The sequence below is a fragment of the Rhizophagus irregularis genome, chromosome 22 (assembly GCF_026210795.1).
Source record: "Rhizophagus irregularis chromosome 22, complete sequence".
NCBI lineage: Eukaryota > Fungi > Glomeromycota > Glomeromycetes > Glomerales > Glomeraceae > Rhizophagus > Rhizophagus irregularis.
In genome coordinates, this window is record NC_089450.1 from 30,229 (window position 1) to 45,565 (window position 15,337).

General features: G+C 32.9%; 10 protein-coding genes across 10 annotated transcripts; 1 reads left to right on the plus strand and 9 right to left on the minus strand.

Moving 5' to 3' along the window:
- Positions 1 to 475: 475 nt before the first annotated feature.
- OCT59_014239 (uncharacterized protein) lies at positions 476 to 688 on the minus strand (the record flags this gene model as incomplete). Its single annotated transcript, XM_025332687.2, has 1 exon — positions 476 to 688. The coding sequence occupies one exon, from the start codon at positions 686 to 688 to the stop codon at positions 476 to 478; it is 213 nt and encodes a 70-aa protein (XP_025168756.2).
- A 201-nt stretch (positions 689 to 889) lies between these two features.
- OCT59_014240 (uncharacterized protein) lies at positions 890 to 1,516 on the plus strand (the record flags this gene model as incomplete). Its single annotated transcript, XM_025329472.2, has 1 exon — positions 890 to 1,516. The coding sequence occupies one exon, from the start codon at positions 890 to 892 to the stop codon at positions 1,514 to 1,516; it is 627 nt and encodes a 208-aa protein (XP_025168755.2).
- A 209-nt stretch (positions 1,517 to 1,725) lies between these two features.
- Positions 1,726 to 3,688, minus strand: OCT59_014241 (uncharacterized protein; the record flags this gene model as incomplete). The annotated part of the gene is made up of 2 exons (XM_025330799.2): positions 1,726 to 2,710; positions 3,408 to 3,688. 2 exons carry the CDS (start codon positions 3,686 to 3,688, stop codon positions 1,726 to 1,728), a joined length of 1,266 nt encoding a protein of 421 aa, XP_025168754.2.
- Positions 3,689 to 4,253: 565 nt separating this feature from the next.
- OCT59_014242 (uncharacterized protein) lies at positions 4,254 to 4,603 on the minus strand (the record flags this gene model as incomplete). The annotated part of the gene is made up of 2 exons (XM_066149876.1): positions 4,254 to 4,356; positions 4,455 to 4,603. 2 exons carry the CDS (start codon positions 4,601 to 4,603, stop codon positions 4,254 to 4,256), a joined length of 252 nt encoding a protein of 83 aa, XP_066002107.1.
- Positions 4,604 to 4,759: 156 nt separating this feature from the next.
- On the minus strand, positions 4,760 to 5,143 carry OCT59_014243 (uncharacterized protein; the record flags this gene model as incomplete). Its single annotated transcript, XM_025327965.1, has 1 exon — positions 4,760 to 5,143. The coding sequence occupies one exon, from the start codon at positions 5,141 to 5,143 to the stop codon at positions 4,760 to 4,762; it is 384 nt and encodes a 127-aa protein (XP_025168753.1).
- Positions 5,144 to 5,296: 153 nt separating this feature from the next.
- OCT59_014244 (uncharacterized protein) lies at positions 5,297 to 5,970 on the minus strand (the record flags this gene model as incomplete). The annotated part of the gene is made up of 2 exons (XM_066149877.1): positions 5,297 to 5,508; positions 5,655 to 5,970. 2 exons carry the CDS (start codon positions 5,968 to 5,970, stop codon positions 5,297 to 5,299), a joined length of 528 nt encoding a protein of 175 aa, XP_066002108.1.
- Positions 5,971 to 6,009: 39 nt separating this feature from the next.
- On the minus strand, positions 6,010 to 6,282 carry OCT59_014245 (uncharacterized protein; the record flags this gene model as incomplete). The annotated part of the gene is made up of 1 exon (XM_066149879.1): positions 6,010 to 6,282. The coding sequence occupies one exon, from the start codon at positions 6,280 to 6,282 to the stop codon at positions 6,010 to 6,012; it is 273 nt and encodes a 90-aa protein (XP_066002109.1).
- Positions 6,283 to 7,945: 1,663 nt separating this feature from the next.
- On the minus strand, positions 7,946 to 8,584 carry OCT59_014246 (uncharacterized protein; the record flags this gene model as incomplete). Its single annotated transcript, XM_066149880.1, has 2 exons — positions 7,946 to 8,315; positions 8,391 to 8,584. The coding sequence occupies 2 exons, from the start codon at positions 8,582 to 8,584 to the stop codon at positions 7,946 to 7,948; spliced, it is 564 nt and encodes a 187-aa protein (XP_066002110.1).
- Positions 8,585 to 10,718: 2,134 nt separating this feature from the next.
- Positions 10,719 to 11,551, minus strand: OCT59_014247 (uncharacterized protein; the record flags this gene model as incomplete). Its single annotated transcript, XM_066149881.1, has 2 exons — positions 10,719 to 11,291; positions 11,549 to 11,551. 2 exons carry the CDS (start codon positions 11,549 to 11,551, stop codon positions 10,719 to 10,721), a joined length of 576 nt encoding a protein of 191 aa, XP_066002111.1.
- A 1,490-nt stretch (positions 11,552 to 13,041) lies between these two features.
- OCT59_014248 (uncharacterized protein) lies at positions 13,042 to 14,673 on the minus strand (the record flags this gene model as incomplete). Its single annotated transcript, XM_066149882.1, has 2 exons — positions 13,042 to 13,935; positions 14,470 to 14,673. The coding sequence occupies 2 exons, from the start codon at positions 14,671 to 14,673 to the stop codon at positions 13,042 to 13,044; spliced, it is 1,098 nt and encodes a 365-aa protein (XP_066002112.1).
- Positions 14,674 to 15,337: the final 664 nt, after the last annotated feature.

Consider the following 15,337-nt stretch of genomic DNA (forward strand, 5'->3'; position numbering starts at 1 on the left):
CGATAGATGCCGAGATATGTGATAAAATGTAAAAATGCACAGTGGACGAAAATACAAAGTGCCGATGTGTGGTATAGCTCAACATCTATCACACCTAGAAATACGAAACTACTACCATTCGATTCGTCTTGTCAAGACGAATCCAACGAGCTGTGTTTCATCTTTTTACGATCACTGGGTGGTGAGATATTTAACAAAATGTATTTTCTTTTATTTTGTAGTATACACCCAAATTTTTGCATAAAACTTACTATATTATACATATTGGGCATCAATATCTAAGTATTTGTTGGAATTTTTAAATAGTTTTTAATAATATTTATTAAAATTTTCAATAAAATTTATTTGAAATTTTTCTTTAAAAATTTTTTTTTATATAAACTCAGATTTATAATTGTATAATTTATAATAAAATTTGAACTTATGTGATGATTTTGTATAAAGCTTCTAATAAAATTAGGCGTATAAAGTTATATTAAAATTTTAGGTCTGGATCTGAGTTGTATATGTATTCTTCGGGGTCCTCTTGCCACTCTGGTATAAATTCAGGATTTCCTTCATTATCCCATTCATACCTCGATCCATATTCTTTGATAAATTCATTGTAGCCTTCATCTGTCTCGTCATCTGACATTTTGCTAATAGAGCAATTATACTTAATAAAAAATAAAGTACTGGTAGCGTGCATAGCTTCTTTTCAGTATATGCGAAAATTATGTTGCACATGACCTGACTGATGATCCACTTATTTTTCTGTCGCACAGGAGTGGCCCAGCAAATTCTTCTTTCGAGTGAAGTGATCCGGGTTGATGATCAGTATTCCAGACTTAGCCCTTAAGGCGCTTCGCTAAATTTTCCGCATTAAATATATTACTTTATTATAGCAATCATGGCAAATAATAATCCCGAAACGCTTGCTCAGTTTTATGGACTGTTTTTATATAAGAAGAAGGATATAATAGCTATTCAGGAGAAACTCGGTATTGGCCCTGGCAATGCAAATGAATTAGTAGTGCCTCCAGATTCCGAGTTCATGGGGAAAACACTTGCCGATTCTTACGAGCTGTTGTTAGAATTGGTAGGGGATTTAATACCGATTCAGGAGAAACTCAACATTGATGGTAATCCCATTCTAGAAGAGGCACTCCGAAGCAATAAAGCTTCTACAGATATTCCATTTGGTGAAATATTTAATTTGTTTATGTGTTTGGAAGAGGATATAATAGCAATTCAGGATAAACTTGACATTGTTGGCTATTCTAATCAAGAAAGGGCGGAAGAAGTTGATGAAAATATGAGAGTATGTCTCTGGAAGCTTAAGGAGTTTCATGGTTCCTTAGAGAATGATCCAGGTGTGATATTTCCGAAATATGGTGAAATGGGTGTAAAGAAAATTATGTTTACTGGAGAGGGGCTTCCATTATTTCTGAAGCTCTCTCCTCAACAATTGCACGAAATATTCGTCAAAAATCCATCTAGTGCCGGTCAATGCCCATGTCTAGAACAGGTTAGCTAATCTATATTTTTTATCACACAGGGCGCAAAAAAATCTTCCGAGCCACTCAGGGTTGATGATCATTGTAGGATCGAACTAAAAAAATCCTGCCTCATTTCTTCCCTTCGATCAAAGATCTTCAGGGTGGATAGCTATATATCAAATTAAGAAAAAACTATTTAGAACTATATTTACATTACCACCTCGAAGTTCTATGAACGAGGGGGATTTTAAAAACCAGCTAACATTGAATCTATTTCTGCTATCTGTCCATTAAAAGGGTTATAATCATCATTTTTAGGCTGAGGTACCAGGCTTGGTGAATTTTCAGAATCAGATATGGGCTCCTTCGATTCTGAATCACCTAATAAAGCGTAATTTTTCCCCGCATCAAGACAGTTAATTTTATGTCTTAATGCGATTTCTGAAAGATTGTCGAGGTGTTGAGGGGTTGGATTTGGACCGGCATGAATCAAGGCATGTTTAGCTCCTATTTTTCTTAGAAGCTCAGGGGTAATCTCATCTTTGTCCTGATTAGTTTTTAAACTCTTTATGAATTTGGCAAATGGCACATTATTACGTTTTCCAGTTTCAGTATAAACTGGATCACGCAACTTTCCAGCCTTAATAGCGTCTTGAATCCAGGTAAGTAATTCCCTAGCACGTTCTGGATCCTTTTCCATAGAGAGTAAGCGCATAGGCATCGGTTTATCTCTCTGTTTGCGACATCCAGTGCAATACCAAGAATAACCAGCTTTATACCACGCTGGCAGATCTTCAGAATCTGGTTTGTAATTAATAATCTGGAGAGATGATACTTTAGCAGGCCTCATGCTCAGCATTACTATCACATCCGCGAAATCCTGCATAGAGGGAATTTTAGAAGTATCGATATTCTGGAGTCTTCTAAGCACTTTCTCAAAGGTGAAATGTTCTGGGGTTCTACCTGGATTAGCCAAGCGCTTCTCAATCCACTCTTGCTGGATTTTGTTGGAAGCTGTAGTGGTCTTCAAATCTTTGGCATAGCGATCAATAAGTTCATGATTGGCCCCGTACTCTGCTAAATACTTACGAAATCGTGATTGGTTTGAGCTAGAAGCAACCATTTCCTTATCATCAATTACTCCATCCTTATTTCCTTTTGGTCCCAAAGATAAAGTATTAATGAAAATATCCCACTTATCTTCACTTTTAGCGACTTCTTGGGCCCTTTTCCTGACAGTAGAGATGCGATCCGGATGAAATTTTACAATCCATGATTCGCACGGATCAATCCGAATTATCATAGGATTAAATCTGGATAATCCGGATTAACTTCAAATTTTTGGGTATCTTGGCATCTAACGATCGTATAGAGATGCACTATAGCTCATTCGAATCGTTGCATTGAGACGAATCGAATGAGCTATAGTACATCTCTATACGATCACTGGATGCCGAGATAATTGGCAAAACGTGAAACATCAGCATTTTTATTTTATGATCATGCAAAATTTTACGTTTTGCCGAATATCTCGGCATCTAGTGATCGTACAGAGATGCACTATAGCTCATTCGATTCGTTGCATTGAGACAATTCGAATGAGATATTGTGCATCTCTGTACGATCACTGGATGCCGAGATATTCGGCAAAATGTCAAAAATTGGTAGTATTGTAAATAAAAAATGCCGATTTTTGACGGTTTTCCGAATATCTCGGCATCCAACGATCGTACAGGGATGCACTATAGTTCATTCGATTCGTTGCATTGAGACGATTCGAATGAGCTATTGTGCATCTCTCTACGATCATTGGATGCTGTTTCGGATTAAAACAGATATCCTTAATCCATCTGAATGCATCCATTATCCGTTCGGATCGGATGGATTGGCAGATGATCCGAATTTTTGGATTTTGGATCGCATCTCTACCTGACAGAATATATCTTATTTCTCTGATCTGGCACGAGAGCCCCTATCTGCTCTTTGCTAAATGCACTTCTTTTTTCAGTACCTCTCACAAGGGCTTCCTTAACGCACTTACGGGCCTTCCAATCTGGAAGTAAAGCATTAAGTTCGGAAGTATGTTCGCTCAATTGTTCTGTAGTTGACTTAGCGGATAAGTTATATCTTTCTAAGAACTGTTCTAGAATCAAAACGAATTTATTAATTTTTGCTTTTTGAGCCCTTTGGATAGGTTCTGCAGTAGACATGTCGATATAAGTAAACTTCAGTTGTTTCTTCTACTTATATTATGTGAGAAAAAATTCAATTCGAAAAATTTTCCTAATTATAGATTTTGGGATACTATATTATAGCAGAGGGTTGAAGGAAGGAAAAAATAATAATATATCTCACACAGTCCTAGAGACTAGCTTTGGCCAGTATTGAACGTGAAAGATATGTAACACATTTTTGAATATCTATAATAAAAGTGAAGATGAAGTTTTAAGATTATTAATATCAAAATTACCTCGTATGGGTCATTTTATCTGCCAATACATCAAGAGAGATGGTTCGATCTGTGGAAAAGGAAGCATGAATGAATTAGGATGCGCCAGACATTATAATGCCCTTCTTAGAACAATATGTCCTGTCTGTAAAAAGGGAACTTATTCCGATACTGGAATCTGTAGTACGCATAGCGGAATTTATGACCGTGCTTAGCGTGAAAATAAAAAAAATAAAACAGAATCAGCGGGGTTTACAAAGTAAACACGTCCCCATCTGATGTAGTCAAGATACTTATCTGAATAATAAATGATCTGGGCTGAAGTATTATTTCTCCTGTCCTATAGAATCGAAGAGTTCCTGAATATCGTTATCTGTTTTTAGCCTATATGGTGGAAGTTCTGGTGCACCTTTATCTCCGAAACCAGTACTATTATATAGCTGGCGATTAATTCGATATGAGTATTGCCAAACTTGTTGTCCCTTAAACCTATTCTTTTATTATCACTTTTAATAGTATAGCCACACCAATTACCAGCAATTGCATTGATTGCCTTTATAGCCGAATTAAGATCTGGTGTTGTCTTAGCATGAGACTTAAAGCCAAAGAGTGATAAAGACTGATTTCGAATTTCTATAAATCTTTCACATGATTGCGTAAATGCCTCTGATACCATACTACCAGAAAAGATATGCTTGTCATCAATGCCGGTAAAGCCTAATATTTGAAAGAATTCTCTTATAGCCTTTCAATGATTTGCTGAATAAGATTTACGCAAGTCTTCTGCCACTGATTTTTCCAGATTCTCTTCGGCTTTATAGCAGGCAATTTCCTATTGTATATTTTCCTTAGCTTTCAATCCCTTCATTGCATTCTCCTCATCATGACCTTGCCTTCGAAAATAAGACAACCATAAGAAATGCTTCTGAGCTTCAGGCGAACTAAAATTTTCAACGAATTTTCTATTGCAAATATTATTCCAATCCTCAATACTCATGTCTTTGCAATAAAGATTCTGCATATAAAAACGTTTAAGTGCCATAGTATCTGTGATAGAACGCTCTTGATCGAATTTAAGGACTTCAGCTTCTTCAGGACTAAGATTCCGGGAAGTAGCAACTGCATTAAAATCTGTATTCTTGATAACTAATGCTTCAACCTTAATCTCATTGCGAACCTTTTTGCGATTCCCTATAACTCCTCGACTCTCATCCATTTTTATAAGTTAGAGAGAAGCGCCTGTACTAGCTATAAGACTACAAAGCTTTTCAATAAAATATCTTGCAGAAAGACGTTTCTGATGCTCGACTTCAATGAAAGTTATTACGGCCAGAGACTCATCAACTTTATAAGAAATGGTATTATTATTTCATTCACGATGTCCCTTTATTGCTGTGGGTAAATTATTAGGCCGAGCACTTGCAAGTTCTGCCCAAATATTTTCACGACCTGGTGGGTGAAAAAGCTCATTAGAATTTTTCTGATAGAATAGAAAAACAATACGACGAGGACAGTCACGAATTCGATAAAGCATTTGTGCAAGAGCTTCAACATGAACTGGAGTGGCGATGTTTATAATAGCTATAATTATATCAAAGTAACCTCGAATGATATTCCCGCCTTCACTGTATTTGTATAAGCTACGCAATCAAGTTCACCCCAAGCGACATTAATATCAGAAAAGTCTCTTTGACGTTATTTTCCATCCATATCTCCATAATAAGCACGGGCTCTAACAGGCAAATTATCAGGCTTAGACAACTTAGATGCTTTTTCTACTAATGCTCTAGCTATCACCGCTCTGGTAGATACAAATGCCACACATTTACCCTGCCTTAAAAGATCATATCCTATTCGCATGGCTTCATCTCCGCTATTCGAATCATAAATAAACTCAACTGTCTCGCCTATACGAGGCTGATACTTATTATCAACTACGTGAATATTTTCACTGCGATAAGTCTGGAGGAAGGATAGTGTCGATGTATTTGCAAAGACATTCATGGCTAAAACATGCCTTGCAGATCTTAAAACATTACGCATTGCATTCTCAGATTTCCGTGTATTTGTACTGCTGGATATTTAACGCATGATGGCATTAGCTTCATCGAGAATAGCTACAAACGGACGGGTTGTAAACTCGATACGGAAAAGACTCTCAACCTGTACTATGATAATATCCCATTTGTCTATAGATAAATCTTCTAGTGTATTTTGGTAATTGCAAATTCGTAAACCTAATGCTTTTAAATCATCGAGTTTCGCTTTTGATTCATTGCTAAGAGACTTTTGGTAAGAGATCCAGATAAAGCATAGCAAAGAAGAAATATCATGTACTTTATCTTTCAATGCCATAATAATCTCTCTTAACGCAGTGGTTTTCTATGTCCCCGGAGGAGAATAAATAAGTGTTGTTATTTTCTCAATACCCAAGAAATTGGGATTAGAGCTCTGCATGGGTAAGGGTCAATTCGGGTGACCCGTCGGGTTGACCCGAAATATTCAGGTCAGGTTGTCAAATTCGTGACCCGGTATCAGGTCAGGTTACAGGTTTGACCCGACCCGATTGACCTGTTAACCCGAATACTTTAGCCCAAAAAAAATGTTTACACTCTAAAACGGCGTTTTTTCATGTTACCTTATGAAAAAAACGCCGTTTCGGCATTGTTTTTTATAAAAAAATACGCCAAAATGGCGTTTTTCATTTTATTTTATGGAAAAATGCCGTTTCGGCATTTTTTTCACTTCTTTTATGAAAAAAATCGCCAAAATAGCATTTTTTCATATTATTTTATGGAAAAATGCCGTTTTGGCATTTTTTTTCACTTCTTTTATGAAAAAAATCGCCAAAGCGGCTTTTTTCATATTATTTTATGGAAAAATGCCAAAACGGCATTTTTTCCCACTTCTTTTATGAAAAAAATAGCCAAAACGGCGTTTTTTCATATTATTTAATGGAAAAATGCCGAAACGGCATTTTTTTCCACTTCTTTTATGAAAAAAATCGCCAAACGGCATTTTTTCATATTATTTAGTGGAAAAATGCCGAAACGGCATTTTTTTCCACTTCTTTTATGAAAAAAATCGCCAAAGCGGCATTTTTCCATATTATTTAATGGAAAAATGCTGAAACGGCATTTTTTTCACTTCTTTTATGAAAACATCGCCAAAGCGGCATTTTTTCATTTATCTTATGGAAAAATGCCGTTTTGGCATTTTTTTTCACTTCTTTTATGAAAAAAATTGCCAAAACGGCGTTTTTTCATATTATTTTATATAAAAATGCCAAAACGGCATTTTTTTTTCACTTCTTTTATGAAAAAAATTGCCAAAGCGGCGTTTTTTCATATTATTTAATGGAAAAATGCCGAAACGGCATTTTTTTCCACTTCTTTTATGAAAAAAATCGCCAAAACGGCATTTTTTCATATTATTTTATAGAAAAATGACCTGAATACTTTCAGGTCAAACGGGTCAGGTCGGGTCAGAGCAGGTTACCCGACCCGACCCGACCTGATAAAAATTTTTCAGTTCAGGTCAGACAAATTACCCGACCCGATCTGACCCGTGCGGAGCTCTAATTGGGATATACTTCTGAAGCATCCTTTAATTTTTCTACATTAATCATCATTTCTGATAATTCTATAAGAGGTCGTGGATTTGATATAGCATCACCTATTCTTTCGACTATTCCTCTTTTAGATTTTGCAGAAACTTCGGTCACTTTTCTGAACGCTAATCCCTTATGATCTGGTTTATAATTTTTCTGCCGATAACATTTGAGTACAAAACAGCCATTACTTCAAAGAAAGCCATATAACTGATCTTTTTCGTATTTGATATTGCAAATGGGACATGCTTCCAATGACCGAGCTTGAAAGTTAATAAATTCCTTTCTAATGTCACCAATCTCAAGCCATCCATATTTTGCAATAACCAAACCAGCTCTCACGCTTAAGGCAGTTTTATCTTCGATGGGTTGGAATTCCTCTTTTTTTGGCTTCTCAGAGGAAAAGGTTCAGGGCCAGATTTTAGAATAATTGGATTTAGGCTGAACTAGATAATTTTCTAGCTTGCAATATCCTATCTTAATTGAAGAAATTGCAGGTCCTTTAACTCTATCTTCCTTTGCTGATCCAAGAAGACGAAGGCTGAAGCGAGATTTATAAAGGTCAAAATCGATAAAAACTGAGTATGGCTTTCTAATTCTATCAGCAACTTTTTTTACAAAACCCTCAAGGTCTCTATAATCAATAAAATGAGCATAAGGATACACAATATGCCAACTGCATTTATTAGCATTAGACGAACTGGCTAAGGCAAAAGCGTCTAATATTATGAAATGATTTAAATCAGAGTTTATAATATCAGTACAGGCAATTAAGATTCTGGATAATAAATCTTAGCGAGAAATTTTATATTCATCTAAGAAAGGGAATTCGGGATTCATGGGATCAGAATACTGCCTTGCGTCAATATCTAGAACCAGGCGAAGAAGCAGATTCCCATCAATGCATTCGTGTATATCAGAATATTGAAAGTATACATGATTATTATAACCAGGATCATAGACAAGGTCCGCTAACCCTGAAAAGAGCCTGATTGCTTCGTTTATTGTTTTAGGACTAGGGCCAGGCTTTTTTTGCGCAAGAAGCATGATGTATATGCAAGAAAGCAGTATAAAATAACAGAAAAACTAGCAAAGTTCAAAATAAAAATTCTATATAATTTTGAGCGAATATGCTTGTTAGTAAAATACTGGGTTAGTGTAGTACCCAGCGCCAAGCCAAAAGAAAGTAAACGATGTGGTAGTATTCCAAAGTGATCGATGTGGTAGTACCCAGCGCCAAGCCAAAAGAAAGTAAATGATGTGGTAGTACCCCAAAGTGATTGATGTGGTAGTACTCCAAAGTGGTCGATGTGGTAGTATCCTAAAGTATCCCAGAGTAGTAACTATACGGGAAAGGGTTCTAGAAAGGCAGAAGCGAAAAATAAGATATAAAATTGGTAATAATCCAAGTTAGAATAATATATAGAAAGAAAATAAGAAATTACAACTTGGGATACTACCAGCGATAGGTATGAAAGAAGTCAGGAAGGCAGAAAGGTTCAGGAGAATACACGAAAAAAAGATATGAAAGCTGTATAGCCTGAACTAATTCAGCACTTCGAGCCTCATTCTCGGCAATCAAAAGGGTTATGGAAGGCAAAATTGCGCATCTGGGTCACCAACTCAGCACTTCGTGCCTCATTCGGCAATCAAATGGGCATCTTCAAACTTCCAACCAACCACCACCTCGAATGTGACGGGAAGGTAACAGGAAAGAGCTCGCAACCTAAGCCAGAAATGTTTTGGAAATATTCTCGTCATTAACCCGTAACTATGAAAGGGTGTTTGATGCCGTAACAGGATCACGTAACTGGCACAGTAAGACGCAGTACAAATTCGACATCCAAGCTGGCCTGAAACTGGCAAACTAATAGAAACACTCAGGTTCCCAGCCAGTTCCATGAGACCATGACAGCTCCAGGATACTACCAGGACGCTACTAGGACGCTACCATGGTGCTAATTTCCAAAGATCGGCCAAAATTATGGTATAAAGCCGGCCAAAATCTGAACTGCAAATTTACTGCGTCACCTGATGATTTTTTTACACCATTTCAGCAACTTAAAAGGCCAGCAAATGGGCCACACCCTCGACCTCAAATATGGCAACCAAAAGGGTCAAAGAGTGGAAAAACCAACTTTACTCCTATATAATTGTTAAAAGACTTCAGAATGAAAAAACAAACCTCTGCCCTGCTTAGCGACCAAACAGTCACAGACCAGTGAAAACAGATGGATAGCAATAAAGCATCAGAAGGGGTATAGACACGTAAAAATAAGTAAGTATGCATTAATATCTATAAGTAGGCATCACTATGGTATAAGTAGATAGATCAAGTAGACATCACTATATATATAGTGATGTCTACTTGATCTATCTACTTATACTCATGTTAAATAATGTGTTTATTAGTTGATCTATTTCCTATTTTAATATAATTTAAATTTTACTGCCGTAATTAATTTGACAGGTTAATTTAATTATGACATATTGGCATTTTAAAATTTAAAACTGTAATTATTACAGCTTATTATACAAGTCGAATAGATGTTATTGTTGTAACACGCTGCTATAGGATATTAAAAAAAAAATATCATATATTGCTACCGACGTGTTGAGTTCGATATTTTCGCTTGGTTTAAAATAAAAATTAGTTACAAAACATAATTTCTTACCGAAATTTCAAATTGCGATAATTTCCCTAAATTTAATATTAATAATAGGGTAATTTTAACGCTCACCAGTGGTGAAAATCACCAGTCACGTGACACTAATTTTTTTTTTTATTTGGAAATATTCACCGGCGGTAAAAATCACCGAACGAAAAAAAAATCTGATATAATAATATTTTCGTAATATTATTGTACGAGTAATTCACAATTTTATGCAATAATAAACGAATTATAACTTATGTATTACATGTATAATAGAATTGCCTTTATTATAAAGAAAATTATGCTTTGAATTACATAAAAAATCGCAAAAAAAAATTCTTTTCCATCCATCCTTTTTTACTTCGCACCACTTATGAATAAGAAACAGTTTATATAATCTTTTCTCATTACACATCAATTGTTTATAGCATTATAAATCTAATAGAACTTTCAGTTATAAAATTCTAGTAAGAATATGAATCTTCTTTTATTCAGTAATTGAACGATAAAAAATAATATACCTAATATCATTTAGCGTTTCTCAATGGACACCTTTTCTGGTAATGGCCGAATTTACCACATGATAAGCATCGGCGCTGTTGTTTTACTGGTTGAGTATTACTTTCATCTGAAATTTCTTGCATCGGAATTCTTTTTTTTGATACCTCTATCGCACTTTTTAGTCTCTTTTTTGATGGAGCTCCTCTAATTTTAGTCACACGAAGATCAGTTATCTGTTCAATTAAATCTTTTTGTAACGGAATTATGCTGCCATCTTCTTGACTAGATTCATTAATTCCTATTATATCATGATTTTCTTTAATATCATCATCATCACCTATATTTTTTTCTCGCTTTGATTCAATAAAATCTTTTAATAATGTGATTAATTCATGATCACTATTAGTTTTTAATGCAACATTGATAGCAGTTTTTGCTGTAGAAAATGCAATTCCAAACTTATTTCGTTGATGAGTGTTTTGGTAAACAACTTCATTACGATCTGATCCTTGAATATGATGTAAACTTTGGAATGTACATGTAATTTGAAATGAAGTTATATCAGTTGATGTTTCTATTGCTGTAAGAATCGATGAGTTCTTGAGATTAATGTCCAAATTGGATAAAATGTTATCTTTATACCATCTAATGGATATAATACTAATATGGAACTTCGCTAAATGTGAATACAGCATCACTCTCCAGAAATGGCGGCAAATTATACCTTTCGTGATTGTTTCTAAACAAGTACAAAAATGTGTTCCATCATCTAAAAGTATCACTAAATTGTCCTTACGTGAAAGGCCTCCTATACGTCGTATTCTCCACATTTCAATAATATTTGAAGTTTCAATACCATTTAAAAGAGATGCCAAGGTTATTTGTGGTTCGTCAATAATATCTTCAATAAAATTATCATTAGCAGTTTCGGCATCTACTAAATTCTATAAGATTTATGCAAGTAAGATATTTTTTATCAATAAATATTACTTAATCTTAATAAAACATTACTTACTTCATTCAAAGATGATACCAAATGACCTTCGTAAGTAAATGATTGAGAGATTTGAAACTTTTGCCAGGATAATACAAGAGGCGTTAAAAATTGATTAAGAACTGCATCAATATTGGAAAAAAATTGAGATGATAAATGCGGAAGTCTAACTGTTGTTTGGTAAGCCTTAAGATTAGCTAATTTACAATATTGAAATTCAGCTAAGGTTACTTGTCTAAACCTCTTCAAAATCCTACGATTAGTTTCGTCAAAATTTTACTATAGATTTATTATAATTTCGGCAGAGTTTCGGCAGTTTCGGCATTTATAATAAGTTTCGGCAGTTTCGCCATTCTCCAAAGTTTCGCCAGTTTTTTAATATAACTTTAATATAGTTTCGGCAGAATTTCACTTTTCGGTGAAACGCCATCTTGCCTAAACCCCTAGGTTTCGGCAAGCAACCTTAAATTCAGCTTCATGTTTTTTATCAATAACTTTTTCAATGTCACAAAGACTACTTGCACTATTTAATGCTTTTTTAATAATAGCGTTAAATGATTCAACACTTTGAGTACTTTGGATCCCCGCGTTAAATTGAAATGGTGTATAAGCTTTAGCCCAACTATTTCGATTAGGATATAGTACTCTGGTCATATATGGTTGACTTTCTGGAAATTCATTCATCATAGACCCCCATCGTTGTTCAAATAGTTCTATGCTTAATGTATTTCTACATAAATACTTTACTAAAAATGGCCAATTTTTTGAAATGATTTTGTAATAATTTTAAAATACTACAAAAATACATTTAATACATTAAAATGTTTTTATTATATTTTTGTTATTATTTTGTAATTATATTGTATCTAGGTCTATAAAAATAACTCAAAATAATATCACAATAATTTTTTAATATTTTTGTTATTATTTTATTATTATAATATAATTAACTTTGATATCATTTTAATATTTTAATCTCAAAAATACCTCAAATATATCTTGATATATTTTAAAAATTTTACAAAATAATTGCACAATTGTTTTGAAAGCCATTGTATCTAGGTCTATAAAAATATTTCAAAAAATTGGCCATTTTTAGTAAAGTAAAAGGCTTCACTAAACAAATGAAATTTTGTACCTAATTTTGTTTTGAGATGTTTAAGTAATATTTTGCCAGATATGGAAAAGACAATAAAAGTGTGGAGTTGTTGGAAAAACATGAGCAGCCGCATTAATTAATCCTGGTTCTGAATCTGTCCAAAATGCCTTTGGTGTAATATTATTAGTTGCTTTCATAAGGCATTGTAAAATCCAAATATACGTAGACGCCATTTCATCTTCAACAAGAGCATTTGCTACATTGCGAAATTTTCTATGATCATAAATACACTTAAGTGCATATTGTACTTATTCGTTTTACAAGTATTGTCATTTAGTACTACGTCATGAAACTGTTGATATAATTCATGTTGTGATGGAGACATCCAAAAAATTCCAGATAAACGACGCTCATTGCCTGAATGTTGAACAAATATTTTCCAATGTGGATCTTCTATTATCTTTTCAAGAAAAATATTGAGAAATGAAGTAGTATCTGAGTTTTCTTCTTCATTATTTTTACGTAAACGATATATTGAATTATAAACATCCTGTTTATGAAATACATGCTGCAGATATTTTTTTTTAAAAATTTCCAGTTGTACAACAGGCGCTACTTTGCATTCTGTGAAAAACTTCAAATCTTGCATCATTTCATTATTGAATTGTCGATACCTTGCATTAAGATGTGGTATGTCAGTTGGAATTAATTCGTGATTATGTATATCTTCTAATGTTGTGCATTTCACCTGATTTTCTAATTTTTGTAACGTGAAATTACAATGCCACTGGCAATTGAACTTGTTAGAACCTCGTTCCCGTTGTAATTCTTGATTAATATTCTTACGAGGTTTGTAAGTACCACCAAAAGAGCAACGGTATGACTTGTGTATAGTAATAGAAGGGTTATTTGGATTCTTGTCATTTCTACAAATCTGATAACCAAAACCTCTTTCTAAACAGTAATTATACATAAATGTATCAACGGACATCCAATCATCAAAACTATCTTCTTTACGAAGATTATATTGATATGTATTAAAATTATCAACTGAACTTTGGAAGAATAATTCTATAGGTGGTTCATTAAAAAAATTATCAGAAAACTCGGGAGGTGTAATAATATTTTCCAACACAGTATTTTCGTTACCCTATAAAAAGTATTATACTTAAAATATACTTAAAATATATTTAAAATATACTTAATTTAAAAATTGCAAAATACTTATAATATATTTTTAATATATCTAAAATATACTTAAAATTATCTTAAAATATATGTTTAATATATTTAATTTTTGCCTATATACTTAAAATATATTTAAATTATATTTAAATTAAAATTTAAGTATATTATAAGATTATTATAAGTATATTTTTTACATACTTAAAATTACTTAAAATATATTATGAAATATATTATAAGTATATTTTAAGTATGTAAAAATATATCTATAATATACTTAAATTTTAATTTAAATATAATTTAAGTATATTTTAAGTATTTGGGCAAAAATTAAATATATTAGAAATATATTTTAAGATAATTTTAAATACATTTTAAGTATATTATAAGTATTTCGCAATTTTTAAATTAAATATATTTTAAGTATATTTTAAATATATTTTAAAAAGTTTTTAATTATATTTTAAATATAAATACTTTTTATAGGGTTAGTTTCTACAAAAAAGTTATTAGGAGACTTAGGAGGTGTAATGATATCTTCTAATACGGTATTTTCGTTGATTTCTATATAAAAATTTTCAGGTGATTCTGGAGGTGTAATGATATCTTCTAATACTGTGTTTTCGTTATTTTCTTTAAAAAAGTTCTCAGGGAAAATAGCGTCTTCAGAAAAATTTAGAAAGAAATCCCAATTTAATTCCATTGTAACGAAAGTATTTCGCCAAAATAAATGACACCGCGTTAACTATCATGACTCTATTTTATATTCTTAATGCATAAAATTTTTTATAATATGCATAGGTGTGACAAATACCATTTAGTAACACATTCCACATGTTTATACAAATTCAAGGTTATACAATATAACGGTAAAAATCACCAGTGGTGAAATTAAAATTAAAATTAATAAAAATCACCAGTGATATTAAAAATTCAATTTAAATTTATATAAATTTGTGGTTAAAATCACTGGCTGGTGAAACTAAATTTAAAAATTATTAAATTCACCAGTGGTGATTAAAATTCGAATTTAACCATTGGTGAAATTTAAATAAATCCTTAATAATAATCTATATATTAAAAATCATTGGTGGCGTAACGTTTAGACATATAAATAAACTTTGAATTGTGTGACACAGTTTTCATTGGTTGAAATATCACGTGACATTACACAAAGTCCGAAAAAGGAAATTTTGTCGCCTGGAAAAATCCAAAGTTTTGGGTTATACAATGATCTAAAAAAGGAAATTTATTTGCCGATCACTTAATTCCGGCCGAAACTATAACTTTTTATTACTTCAAAGTTTTGGGAAACACAAAATTCCAAAAAAGGAAATTTATTTGCCAATCACTTAATTTTGGCCAAA